Source organism: Salvelinus fontinalis, unplaced genomic scaffold (genome assembly GCF_029448725.1).
Source record: "Salvelinus fontinalis isolate EN_2023a unplaced genomic scaffold, ASM2944872v1 scaffold_0150, whole genome shotgun sequence".
Taxonomy (NCBI): domain Eukaryota; kingdom Metazoa; phylum Chordata; class Actinopteri; order Salmoniformes; family Salmonidae; genus Salvelinus; species Salvelinus fontinalis.
In genome coordinates this window covers 316,411-329,862 of record NW_026600359.1, presented here as the reverse complement: position 1 = coordinate 329,862, position 13,452 = coordinate 316,411, and the positions used below count along the sequence as shown (strand labels likewise).

General features: G+C 43.4%; 1 protein-coding gene across 3 annotated transcripts in view; it reads left to right on the top strand.

Moving 5' to 3' along the window:
- Nucleotides 1-519: 519 nt before the first annotated feature.
- Nucleotides 520-13,452, top strand: part of LOC129843507 (tyrosine-protein phosphatase non-receptor type 2-like) — a 65,133-nt gene continuing 52,200 nt past the window's right edge. Inside the window, exons 1-4 of one of the 3 annotated variants that reach the window (XM_055912267.1) lie at nt 520-739; nt 4,806-4,896; nt 5,033-5,133; nt 6,671-6,769. In XM_055912267.1, coding sequence (XP_055768242.1) covers nt 683-739; nt 4,806-4,896; nt 5,033-5,133; nt 6,671-6,769 — 348 coding nt within the window. In that variant the 5' untranslated portion in view covers nt 520-682. Of the gene's footprint in view, nt 740-4,805; nt 4,897-5,032; nt 5,134-6,670; nt 6,770-6,810; nt 9,605-13,452 lie in introns of those variants that run through there. The other 2 variants (XM_055912266.1, XM_055912265.1) reach the window with 2 other exon arrangements.

Genomic DNA, 13,452 nt, shown 5'->3' with positions numbered 1-13,452 from the left:
TCTGTAAATAGCCCACCCAATCTACCTACCTCATCCCCATACTGTTTTTATTTACTTTTCTGCTCTTTTGCACACCAGTATCTCTACTTGCACATCATCATCTGCTCATTTATCACTCCAGTGTTAATCTGCTAAATTGTAATTATTCGCTCCTATGGCCTATTTATAGCCTTACCACCTCTCGCCATTTGCACACACTGTATATAGACTTTCTTTTTTCTACTATGTTATTGACTTGTTTATTGTTTATTCCATGTGTAACTCTGTGTTGTTGTTTGTGTCGAACTGCTTTGCTTTATTTTGGCCAGGTCGCAGTTGTAAATGAGAACATGTTCTCAACTTGCCTACCTGGCTAAATAAAGGGGAAACAAAAAACGAAATAAAAAGGGTCTGGGGTTTCCCAAACTCCGTCCTGGGTGTACGTTTTGGCTGATTAAAATAACCAACTCATAATCAAGCTTTGATTATTTGAATCAGCTGTGTCGCGTTAGAGCAACAACCAAAACCGGCACCCAGGACCGAGTTTGGGAACCCCTGGCGTAGATGACGTAGATACCCCCCCCACACACAGTTGGCTGACTCTCCGCCGTAGATGGCTGTCAGTTGGGGCTAGCCAGCTAACTCACCTTTGACAACGATAACATTCAGACTATTTTCGCAAGGCAGAAATAGCAATACCAAAATGGATCAACAGTTTGAGGAAATAGATTCGTCTGGGCAGTGGCAAAACCTTTATAATGTAAGTTGGTCATTCAATGTGTTATTTTTGGTTGCTAACCTAGCAAACGTTAGCTATGTTGCTAACTAAATAGGCTAGCTATCTGCCGGTTACCAGCTAGCAATTATGCACATTCTCCATCATACTAGTTAGCCCAAACGATGTAATTTTAACGGTATATTGAATGGATAATACTAGTCAAACTGGTGTTCATCCTGAAAGATAAACTAAGCTTTACAGGAAAAGAGTCAGACTTCCGGAAAACGTGCATCAACATTAGCTGGCTAGCCTGTTTCTGAGAAGTCGCAAAGACTTCCTGAAATACTATGTGCGCATGTGTTGCCAATGCCATGTCTAGGAAACTGGGCAGATTACAGTGAAGTGGATGTCTAGAACACAAGTTAACAACCTATATAACTAGCTTCTCGGCCACAAGGAACACTGTTTTCTAATTCTAGTTAATATGAGAGCGTTATAGGTCATGTTTGATTTGTTTTTCGTGCATGTACATGCACGCTAGTAGTCCATGAGCCAGGGGGCCCGGTCGGGATCACTTGGGTCAACGATTCTTTTGAAGGTTTATATCCCTAGAGTTGAAACGTGTGTGATAGCAGTGTAGCAACGGCAGCTTTCTGTCTGTTATCACAGTTTGTTTTATCCCGTTAATTTTTCCAATAGGGATTTTACTATGACAAACAATGTCAGTAGACAACAAGGTATTGCTCACTTATACCCTTTTAATCATATATAATTGTTACGCTTAGATTCACAGTTATCCATCAGACATATTTTCAGAATGTTCTGGTCAATAGCCCTCTAGTGTACATATCAGAATGACTTGTATAAATAGCTTTAAAAAGGAAACCCTATCTGACAAGTGGTTCTGAAAGGTCATGAAATTACCTTTCCAATTTTATATATAATGTAAACAACTTTGAAAGCACCAACAACAACAACTATTGTTTATAAATCGCCCATATTGTAACATTGTAATGGGGCAGCTATGTTTTTGAAATGTGACTTTGGTTATAGAATCACCAAGTTGCTCACACACACACACAGCTAGAACAGGTTTTTAAAGGGATTTGTATTTACAGGGCCGTCACAGAATTCACACCATTAACCCCACAGAAGCCTTTTCCCAATATGGCCGCTCAACAACTCTATGCAGTCTTATTGGACAATTTCACAGGACCTGCATGAAATATAATTGTACTATGCCCATAAATGTTCATAGTGATGTAGAATTAACAACCACATGAGGCAGATATATATATAAAGATGTTGAATTATTCACATAATTGTAAGAATGTAGCCAGAAATCTTTCTAAATCGCTGACTTCTGATGTTCTGATCAATAATGGCAACATGTCGTCTTCAAACATGTGAAATGGATATGTACATGTGAAGCAGTCATGGATGTGAGTTGATTACAACGGTGTCCCAGTAGCTGCTTTCATTATGAGGACTATAATCCTAATGCCTGCATTCCATTACAATGTAGTCAAATCCAATGTTGGGTCTGTTGAGGCCAATTATATTACTTTTAGTATTATAGTAGCAGGGTTATAGAGGTTCTAGGCTAGGGATAGGACACAGGGTTATAGACAGTTATAGTAGATGGGCTAGGGACAGGATATATGTTATAGTAGATGGTCTAGGCTAGGGACAGGATATATGTTATAGACAGGGTTATAGTAGAGGGTCTAGGGACAGGATATATGTTATAGACAGGGTTATAGTAGAGGGTCTAGGGACAGGATATATGTTATAGACAGGGTTATAGTAGAGGGTCTAGGGACAGGATATATGTTATAGACAGGGTTATAGTAGAGGGTCTAGGGACAGGATATATGTTATAGACAGGGTTATAGTAGAGGGTCTAGGGACAGGATATATGTTATAGACAGGGTTATAGTAGAGGGTCTAGGGACAGGATATATGTTATAGACAGGGTTATAGTAGAGGGTCTAGGGACAGGATATATGTTATAGACAGGGTTATAGTAGAGGGTCTAGGGACAGGATATATGTTATAGACAGGGTTATAGTAGAGGGTCTAGGGACAAGATATATGTTATAGACAGGGTTATAGTAGAGGGGCTAGGGACAGGATATATGTTATAGACATGGTTATAGTAGAGGGTCTGGGGACAGGATATATGTTATAGACAGGGTTATAGTAGAGGGGCTAGGGACAGGATATATGTTATAGACAGGGTTATAGTAGAGGGTCTAGGGACAGGATATATGTTATAGACAGGGTTATAGTAGAGGGGCTAGGGAAAGGATATATGTTATAGACAGGGTTATAGTAGAGGGTCTAGGGACAGGATATATGTTATAGACAGGGTTATAGTAGAGGGGCTAGGGAAAGGATATATGTTATAGACAGGGTTATAGTAGAGGGTCTAGGGACAGGATATATGTTATAGACAGGGTTATAGTAGATGGTCTAGGGACAGGATATATGTTATAGACAGGGTTATAGTAGAGGGTCTAGGGACAGGATATATGTTATAGACAGGGTTATAGTAGAGGGTCTAGGGACAGGATATATGTTATAGACAGGGTTATAGTAGAGGGTCTAGGCTAGGGACAGGATATATGTTATAGACAGGGTTATAGTAGAGGGTCTAGGCTAGGGACAGGATATATGTTATAGACAGGGTTATAGTAGAGGGTCTGGGCTAGGGGCAGGATATATGTTATAGACCGGGTTATAGTAGAGGGTCTAGGGACAGGATATAGTTAGGTAGTGTATACCCAGAAGCAAGCTGACCTAGCTAATTAGTTAGGTAGTGTATACCCAGTAGTAAGCTGACCTAGCTAGTTAGTTAGGTAGTGTATACCCGGTAGCCAGTAGTAAGCTGACCTAGCTAATTAGTTAGGTAGTGTATACCCAGTAGTAAGCTGACCTAGCTAGTTAGTTAGGTAGTGTATACCCGGTAGCCAGTAGTAAGCTGACCTAGCTAGTTAGTTAGGTAGTGTATACCCAGTAGTAAGCTGACCTAGCTAATTAGTTAGGTAGTGTATACCCGGTAGTAAGCTGACCTAGCTAATTAGTTAGGTAGTGTATACCCGGTAGTAAGCTGACCTAGCTAATTAGTTAGGTAGTGTATACCCAGTAGTAAGCTGACCTAGCTAATTAGTTAGGTAGTGTATACCCAGTAGCCAGTAGTAAGCTGACCTAGCTAGTTAGTTAGGTAGTGTATACCCGGTAGTAAGCTGACCTAGCTAATTAGTTAGGTAGTGTATACCCGGTAGTAAGCTGACCTAGCTAATTAGTTAGGTAGTGTATACCCAGTAGTAAGCTGACCTAGCTAGTTAGTTAGGTAGTGTATACCCGGTAGCTAGTAGTAAGCTGACCTAGCTAGTTAGTTAGGTTGTGTATACCCGGTAGCTAGTAGTAAGCTAACCTAGCTAATTAGTTATGTAGTGTATACCCAGTAGTAAGCTGACCTAGCTAATTAGTTAGGTAGTGTATACCCGGTATTAAGCTGACCTAGCTAATTAGTTAGGTAGTGTATACCCGGTAGCCAGTAGTAAGCTGACCTAGCTAATTAGTTAGGTAGTGTATACCCAGTAGTAAGCTGACCTAGCTAATTAGTTAGGTTGTGTATACCTGGTAGTAAGCTGACCTAGTTAGTTAGTTAGGTAGTGTATACCCAGTAGTAAGCTGACCTAGCTAATTAGTTAGGTAGTGTATACCCAGTAGTAAGCTGACCTAGCTAATTAGTTAGGTAGTGTATACCCAGTAGTAAGCTGACCTAGCTAATTAGTTAGGTAGTGTATACCCAGTAGTAAGCTGACCTAGCTAATTAGTTAGGTAGTGTATACCCAGTAGCCAGCTGACCTAGCTAATTAGTTAGGTAGTGTATACCCGGTAGTAAGCTGACCTAGTTAGTTAGTTAGGTAGTGTATACCCTCTAGCCAGTAGTAAGCCTTCCTCAGAAGTTTATAACTTGTTTGTTAATGCTCTTACTGCAGATGTCTGCTGGTAGTTGCTGTAGATAAAGACCTGTACACATTTCAATGACAATCAAATTCACAGTCACTGGCTGGTATTTGTTCTGGTTCTTTCTCAGGAAATCCGAAACCAAGCTAGCGACTATTCATATAAGATGGCAAAACTTCCAGAGAATCAGAATCGAAACCGATACAGAGATGTCAGCCCCTGTGAGTATTTTTGTCTGTGCAACTATCATTCATGTAGTACCCTACACTAGTCATCAATGTGATGAATGTTTACACCTTGACGATTCACAATAGTTTTAATTTACACATTTTAAACATCTTTTGTCTCTGGTTTCAGATGATCACAGTCGCGTTAAACTTGAAAAATCTGAAAATGACTACATCAATGCAAGTTTAGTCATGGTGGAGGAAGCTCAAAGATCCTATATTCTGTCTCAGGTCAGTACATACAAGTAGTTTAGTCATGGTGGAGGAAGCTCAAAGATCCTATATTCTGTCTCAGGTCAGTACATACAAGTAGTTTAGTCATGGTGGACGAAGCCCAAAGATCCTACATTGTGTCTCAGGTCAGTACATACAAGTAGTTTAGTCATGGTGGACGAAGCCCAAAGATCCTATATTCTGTCTCAGGTCAGTACATACAAGTAGTTTAGTCATGGTGGACGAAGCTCAAAGATCCTATATTCTGTCTCAGGTCAGTACATACAAGTAGTTTAGTCACGGTGGACGAAGCCCAAAGATCCTATATTCTGTCTCAGGTCAGTACATACAAGTAGTTTAGTCATGGTGGACGAAGCTCAAAGATCCTATATTCTGTCTCAGGTCAGTACATACAAGTAGTTTAGTCATGGTTGAGGAAGCCCAAAGATCCTATATTCTGTCTCAGGTCAGTACATACAAGTAGCTCAGACGTTTCCATTCATTATGTACTGATCACTGAAATGAGGTTTTCACTAAACAGGTACTAGGGATTGTGGATCTACATGTTGAGGGTTGGTCTGTGATGAGGCAGTGTGTTGTCTGTGTTTCAGTTGGTGATGAGGCAGTGTGTTGTCTGTGTTTCAGTTGGTGATGAGGCAGTGTGTTGGTCTGTGTTTCAGTTGGTGATGAGGCAGTGTGTTGTCTGTGTTTCAGTTGGTGATGAGGCGGTGTGTTGTCTGTGTTTCAGTTGGTGATGAGGCAGTGTGTTGTCTGTGTTTCAGTTGGTGATGAGGCGGTGTGTTGTCTGTGTTTCAGTTGGTGATGAGGCAGTGTGTTGTCTGTTTCAGTTGGTGATGAGGCGGTGTGTTGTCTGTGTTTCAGTTGGTGATGAGGCGGTGTGTTGTCTGTTTCAGTTGGTGATGAGGCAATGTGTTGTCTGTGTTTCAGTTGGTGATGAGGCAGTGTGTTGTCTGTGTTTCAGTTGGTGATGAGGCAGTGTGTTGGTCTGTGTTTCAGTCTGTGATGAGGCAGTGTGTTGTCTGTGTTTCAGTTGGTGATGAGGCAGTGTGTTGGTCTGTGTTTCAGTTGGTGATGAGGCAGTGTGTTGGTCTGTGTTTCAGTTGGTGATGAGGCAGTGTGTTGGTCTGTGTTTCAGTTGGTGATGAGGCAGTGTGTTGGTCTGTGTTTCAGTTGGTGATGAGGCAGTGTGTTGTCTGTTTCAGTTGGTGATGAGGCAGTGTGTTGTCTGTGTTTCAGTTGGTGATGAGGCAGTGTGTTGTCTGTGTTTCAGTTGGTGATGAGGCGGTGTGTTGTCTGTGTTTCAGTTGGTGATGAGGCGGTGTGTTGTGTTTCAGTTGGTGATGAGGCGGTGTGTTGTCTGTGTTTCAGTTGGTGATGAGGCAGTGTGTTGTCTGTGTTTCAGTTGGTGATGAGGCAGTGTGTTGTGTTTCAGTTGGTGATGAGGCAGTGTGTTGTCTGTGTTTCAGGTGATGAGGCAGTGTGTTGTCTGTGTTTCAGTCTGTGATGAGGCAGTGTGTTGTGTTTTCTCCCAAAGGGCCCCCTGAAGAACACCTGCGGCCACTTCTGGTTGATGGTCTGGGAGCAGAACTCCAAAGCTGTTATAATGCTGAACAGAATCGTAGAGAAGGGGTCTGTAAGTAGCCTACATGTTATAATGCTGAACAGAATCCTAGAGAAGGGGTCTGTAAGTAGCCTACATGTTATAATGCTGAACAGAATCCTAGAGAAGGGGTCTGTAAGTAGCCTACATGTTATAATGCTGAACAGAATCCTAGAGAAGGGGTCTGTAAGTAGCCTACATGTTATAATGCTGAACAGAATCGTAGAGAAGGGGTCTGTAAGTAGCCTACATGTTATAATGCTGAACAGAATCATAGAGAAGGGGTCTGTAAGTAGACTACATACATGTTATAAAGCGGAACAGAATCATAGAGAAGGGCTCTGTAAGTAGCCTACATGTTATAATGCTGAACAGAATCCCAGAGAAGGGGTCTGTAAGTAGCCTACATGTTATAATGCTGAACAGAATCCTAGAGAAGGGGTCTGTAAGTAGCCTACATGTTATAATGCTGAACAGAATCCTAGAGAAGGGGTCTGTAAGTAGCCTACATGTTATAATGCTGAACAGAATCCTAGAGAAGGGGTCTGTAAGTAGCCTACATGTTATAATGCTGAACAGAATCATAGAGAAGGGGTCTGTAAGTAGCCTACATACATGTTATAAAGCGGAACAGAATCATAGAGAAGGGGTCTGTAAGTAGCCTACATAATGTTATAATGCTGAACAGACTCCTAGAGAAGGGGTCTGTAAGTAGCCTACATGTTATAATGCTGAACAGAATCCTAGAGAAGGGGCCTGTAAGTAGCCTACATGTTATAATGCTGAACAGAATCATAGAGAAGGGGTCTGTCAGTAGCCTACATACATGTTATAAAGCGGAACAGAATCATAGAGAAGGGGTCTGTAAGTAGCCTACATAATGTTATAATGCTGAACAGACTCCTAGAGAAGGGGTCTGTAAGTAGCCTACATGTTATAATGCTGAACAGAATCCTAGAGAAGGGGCCTGTAAGTAGCCTACATGTTATAATGCGGAACAGACTCCTAGAGAAGGGATCTGTAAGTAGCCTACATGTTATAATGCTGAACAGAATCCTAGAGAAGGGGTCTGTAAGTAGCCTACATGTTATAATGCTGAACCGTATCCTAGAGAAGGGGTCTGTAAGTAGCCTACATGTTATAATGCTGAACAGAATCCTAGAGAAGGGGTCTGTAAGTAGCCTACATGTTATAATGCTGAACAGAATCCTAGAGAAGGGGTCTGTAAGTAGCCTACATGTTATAATGCTGAACAGAATCCTAGAGAAGGGGTCTGTAAGTAGCCTACATGTTATAATGCTGAACAGAATCCTAGAGAAGGGGTCTGTAAGTAGCCTACATGTTATAATGCTGAACAGAATCCTAGAGAAGGGGTCTGTAAGTAGCCTACATGTTATAATGCTGAACAGAATCCTAGAGAAGGGGTCTGTAAGTAGCCTACATAATGTTATAATGCTGAACCGTATCCTAGAGAAGGGGTCTGTAAGTAGCCTACATGTTATAATGCTGAACAGAATCCTAGAGAAGGGGTCTGTAAGTAGCCTACATGTTATAATGCTGAACAGAATCCTAGAGAAGGGGTCTGTAAGTAGCCTACATGTTATAATGCTGAACAGAATCGTAGAGAAGGGGTCTGTAAGTAGCCTACATGTTATAATGCTGAACAGAATCCTAGAGAAGGGGTCTGTAAGTAGCCTACATGTTATAATGCTGAACAGAATCCCAGAGAAGGGGTCTGTAAGTAGCCTACATGTTATAATGCTGAACAGAATCCTAGAGAAGGGGTCTGTAAGTAGCCTACATGTTATAATGCTGAACAGAATCCTAGAGAAGGGGTCTGTAAGTAGCCTACATAATGTTATAATGCTGAACAGAATCCTAGAGAAGGGGTCTGTAAGTAGCCTACATAATGTTATAATGCTGAACAGACTCCTAGAGAAGGGGTCAGTAAGTAGCCTACATGTTATAATGCTGAACAGAGTCCCAGAGAAGGGATCTGTAAGTAGCCTACATGTTATAATGCTGAACAGAATCCCAGAGAAGGGGTCTGTAAGTAGCCTACATGTTATAATGCTGAACAGAATCCTAGAGAAGGGGTCTGTAAGTAGCCTACATGTTATAATGCTGAACAGAATCCTAGAGAAGGGGTCTGTAAGTAGCCTACATGTTATAATGCTGAACAGAATCCCAGAGAAGGGGTCTGTAAGTAGCCTACATGTTATAATGCTGAACAGAATCCCAGAGAAGGGGTCTGTAAGTAGCCTACATGTTATAATGCTGAACAGAATCCTAGAGAAGGGGTCTGTAAGTAGCCTGCATGTTATAATGCTGAACAGAATCCTAGAGAAGGGGTCTGTAAGTAGCCTACATGTTATAATGCTGAACAGAATCCTAGAGAAGGGGTCTGTAAGTAGCCTACATGTTATAATGCTGAACAGAATCCTAGAGAAGGGGTCTGTAAGTAGCCTACATGTTATAATGCTGAACAGAATCCTAGAGAAGGGGTCTGTAAGTAGCCTACATGTTATAATGCTGAACAGAATCCTAGAGAAGGGGTCTGTAAGTAGCCTACATGTTATAATGCTGAACAGAATCCTCGAGAAGGGGTCTGTAAGTAGCCTACATGTTATAATGCTGAACAGAATCCCAGAGAAGGGGTCTGTAAGTAGCCTACATGTTATAATGCTGAACAGAATCGTAGAGAAGGGGTCTGTAAGTAGCCTACATGTTATAATGCTGAACAGAATCCTAGAGAAGGGGTCTGTAAGTAGCCTACATAATGTTATAATGCTGAACAGAATCCTAGAGAAGGGATCTGTAAGTAGCCTACATGTTATAATGCTGAACAGAATCGTAGAGAAGGGGTCTGTAAGTAGCCTACATGTTATAATGCTGAACAGAATCGTAGAGAAGGGATCTGTAAGTAGCCTACATGTTATAATGCTGAACAGAATCCTAGAGAAGGGGTCTGTAAGTAGCCTACATGTTATAATGCTGAACAGAATCCTAGAGAAGGGATCTGTAAGTAGCCTACATGTTATAATGCTGAACAGAATCCTAGAGAAGGGGTCTGTAAGTAGCCTACATGTTATAATGCTGAACAGAATCCTAGAGAAGGGGTCTGTAAGTAGCCTACATGTTATAATGCTGAACAGAATCCTAGAGAAGGGATCTGTAAGTAGCCTACATGTTATAATGCGGAACAGAATCCTAGAGAAGGGGTCTGTAAGTAGCCTACATAATGTTATAATGCTGAACAGAATCCTAGAGAAGGGATCTGTAAGTAGCCTACATGTTATAATGCTGAACAGAATCCTAGAGAAGGGGTCTGTAAGTAGCCTACATGTTATAATGCTGAACAGAATCCTAGAGAAGGGGTCTGTAAGTAGCCTACATGTTATAATGCTGAACAGAATCCTAGAGAAGGGATCTGTAAGTAGCCTACATGTTATAATGCTGAACAGAATCCTAGAGAAGGGGTCTGTAAGTAGCCTACATGTTATAATGCTGAACAGAATCCTAGAGAAGGGGTCTGTAAGTAGCCTACATAATGTTATAATGCTGAACAGAATCCTAGAGAAGGGATCTGTAAGTAGCCTACATGTTATAATGCTGAACAGAATCCTAGAGAAGGGGTCTGTAAGTAGCCTACATAATGTTATAATGCTGAACAGAATCCTAGAGAAGGGGTTGGCATCCCTCTCTGACAGACAAGCCTGTGCTTTAGGTTTACACCACACTCTAGGCCACAACACCAAGTATGGACCAACACACCGCGGTTCATTGTACAGTAATCCCTCGTTTATCGCGGGGGTTACGTTCCGAAAATGACCCGCGATAAGTGAAATCCGCGAAATAGAAAACTTTTTTTTTTTTTACAATTAGCAACTATTACATGTATACAAATACAGTGACTCACGTGTAGGCCGTTTCACTGCTCTTCAGACTGGGCCGCTGCATCCTGACTGCGCTCTGCAGTGTTCTCTTCTTCTGAAGCCCGCGGTGCAGGTGTGTTTGTTCGGGAGAAGAACATAGTGATAGGCAGCTGTTGTCGCTCTTTTTTCTTCTTTGCAAAAAGATCCTTGTACACCGACATGCCACCATCGATTACGTTGGAGAACTGTAATGAACGGCTCATCAAAGGGTCCCATTCCTCAGCTACTCGCTTAAGTTCAGTGGCCATTCGCACCATGGTTGCTAAGCGATGGTTGCTAAGCGATGATTTTATGTACGTACACATAACTGCACGAGACGACAAAATGATAGCACAATTCGTAGCATGTTTTGATACAAGAAGCGGGAGTGAGTTTTTAGCGAATCAGAATGCAGAGCACAATGCACCAAAAAAAATAAAAAAATGCATTATGAAAATCCGCGAAATAGCGAATCCGCGATAAGTGAACCGCGAAGTGGCGAGGGATCACTGTATCTCTGTCCAGGGTACTGTGATCATCATGCACAGATGGACCAGGGACCTGCAGGAGCTAGTTAGCCATCCCATCAGGTGTTCAGGTTGGGCTAATCACTAATGTATTGTCCCCCTGAGGGACAGACTGACTGATGTATTGTCCCCCTGAGGGACAGACTGACTGATGTATTGTCCCACTGCGGGACAGACTGACTGATGTATTGTCCCCCAACAGGAGAAGTGTGCTCAGTACTACAGCTGAGGAACAGACTGACTGATGTATTGTCCCCCTGAGAGACAGACTGACTGATGTATTGTCCCCCTGAGGGACAGACTGACTGATGTATTGTCCCACTGCGGGACAGACTGACTGATGTATTGTCCCCCAACAGGAGAAGTGTGCTCAGTACTACAGCTGAGGGACAGACTGACTGATGTATTGTCCCCCAACAGGAGAAGTGTGCTCAGTACTACAGCTGAGGAACAGACTGACTGATGTATTGTCCCCCAACAGGAGAAGTGTCCTCAGTACTACAGCTGAGGAACAGACTGACTGATGTATTGTCCCCCAACAGGAGAAGTGTCCTCAGTACTACAGCTGAGGGACAGACTGACTGATGTATTGTCCCACTGCGGGACAGACTGACTGATGTATTGTCCCACTGCGGGACAGACTGACTGATGTATTGTCCCACTGCGGGACAGACTGACTGATGTATTGTCCCACTGCGGGACAGACTGACTGATGTATTGTCCCACTGCGGGACAGACTGACTGATGTATTGTCCCACTGAGGGACAGACTGACTGATGTATTGTCCCACTGCGGGACAGACTGACTGATGTATTGTCCCCCAACAGGAGAAGTGTCCTCAGTACTACAGCTGAGGGACAGACTGACTGATGTATTGTCCCACTGAGGGACAGACTGACTGATGTTTTGTCCCCCCCAACAGGAGAAGTGTCCTCAGTACTACAGCTGAGGGACAGACTGACTGATGTATTGTCCCACTGAGGGACAGACTGACTGATGTATTGTCCCCCTGAGGGACAGACTAACTGATGTATTGTCCCCCCCAACAGGAGAAGTGTCCTCAGTACTACAGCTGAGGGACAGACTGACTGATGTATTGTCCCACTGAGACAGACTGACTGATGTATTGTCCCACTGCGGGACAGACTGACTGATGTATTGTCCCACCGAGGGACAGACTGACTGATGTATTGTCCCACTGAGGGACAGACTGACTGATGTATTGTCCCACTGCGGGACAGACTGACTGATGTATTGTCCCCCTGCGGGACAGACTGACTGATGTATTGTCCCCCTGCGGGACAGACTGACTGATGTATTGTCCCCCTGCGGGACAGACTGACTGATGTATTGTCCCACTGAGGGACAGACTGACTGATGTATTGTCCCACTGCGGGACAGACTGACTGATGTATTGTCCCCCAACAGGAGAAGTGTCCTCAGTACTACAGCTGAGGGACAGACTGACTGATGTATTGTCCCACTGAGGGACAGACTGACTGATGTTTTGTCCCCCCCAACAGGAGAAGTGTCCTCAGTACTACAGCTGAGGGACAGACTGACTGATGTATTGTCCCACTGAGGGACAGACTGACTGATGTATTGTCCCCCTGAGGGACAGACTAACTGATGTATTGTCCCCCCCAACAGGAGAAGTGTCCTCAGTACTACAGCTGAGGGACAGACTGACTGATGTATTGTCCCACTGCGGGACAGACTGACTGATGTATTGTCCCACCGAGGGACAGACTGACTGATGTATTGTCCCACTGCGGGACAGACTGACTGATGTATTGTCCCACTGCGGGACAGACTGACTGATGTATTGTCCCACTGCGGGACAGACTGACTGATGTATTGTCCCCCTGCGGGACAGACTGACTGATGTATTGTCCCCCTGCGGGACAGACTGACTGATGTATTGTCCCCCTGCGGGACAGACTGACTGATGTATTGTCCCCCTGCGGGACAGACTGACTGATGTATTGTCCCACTGCGGGACAGACTGACTGATGTATTGTCCCACCGAGGGACAGACTGACTGATGTATTGTCCCACTGCGGGACAGACTGACTGATGTATTGTCCCACTGCGGGACAGACTGACTGATGTATTGTCCCCCTGCGGGACAGACTGACTGATGTATTGTCCCCCTGCGGGACAGACTGACTGATGTATTGTCCCCCTGCGGGACAGACTGACTGATGTATTGTCCCACTGCGGGACAGACTGACTGATGTATTGTCCCACTGAGGGACAGACTGACTGATGTATT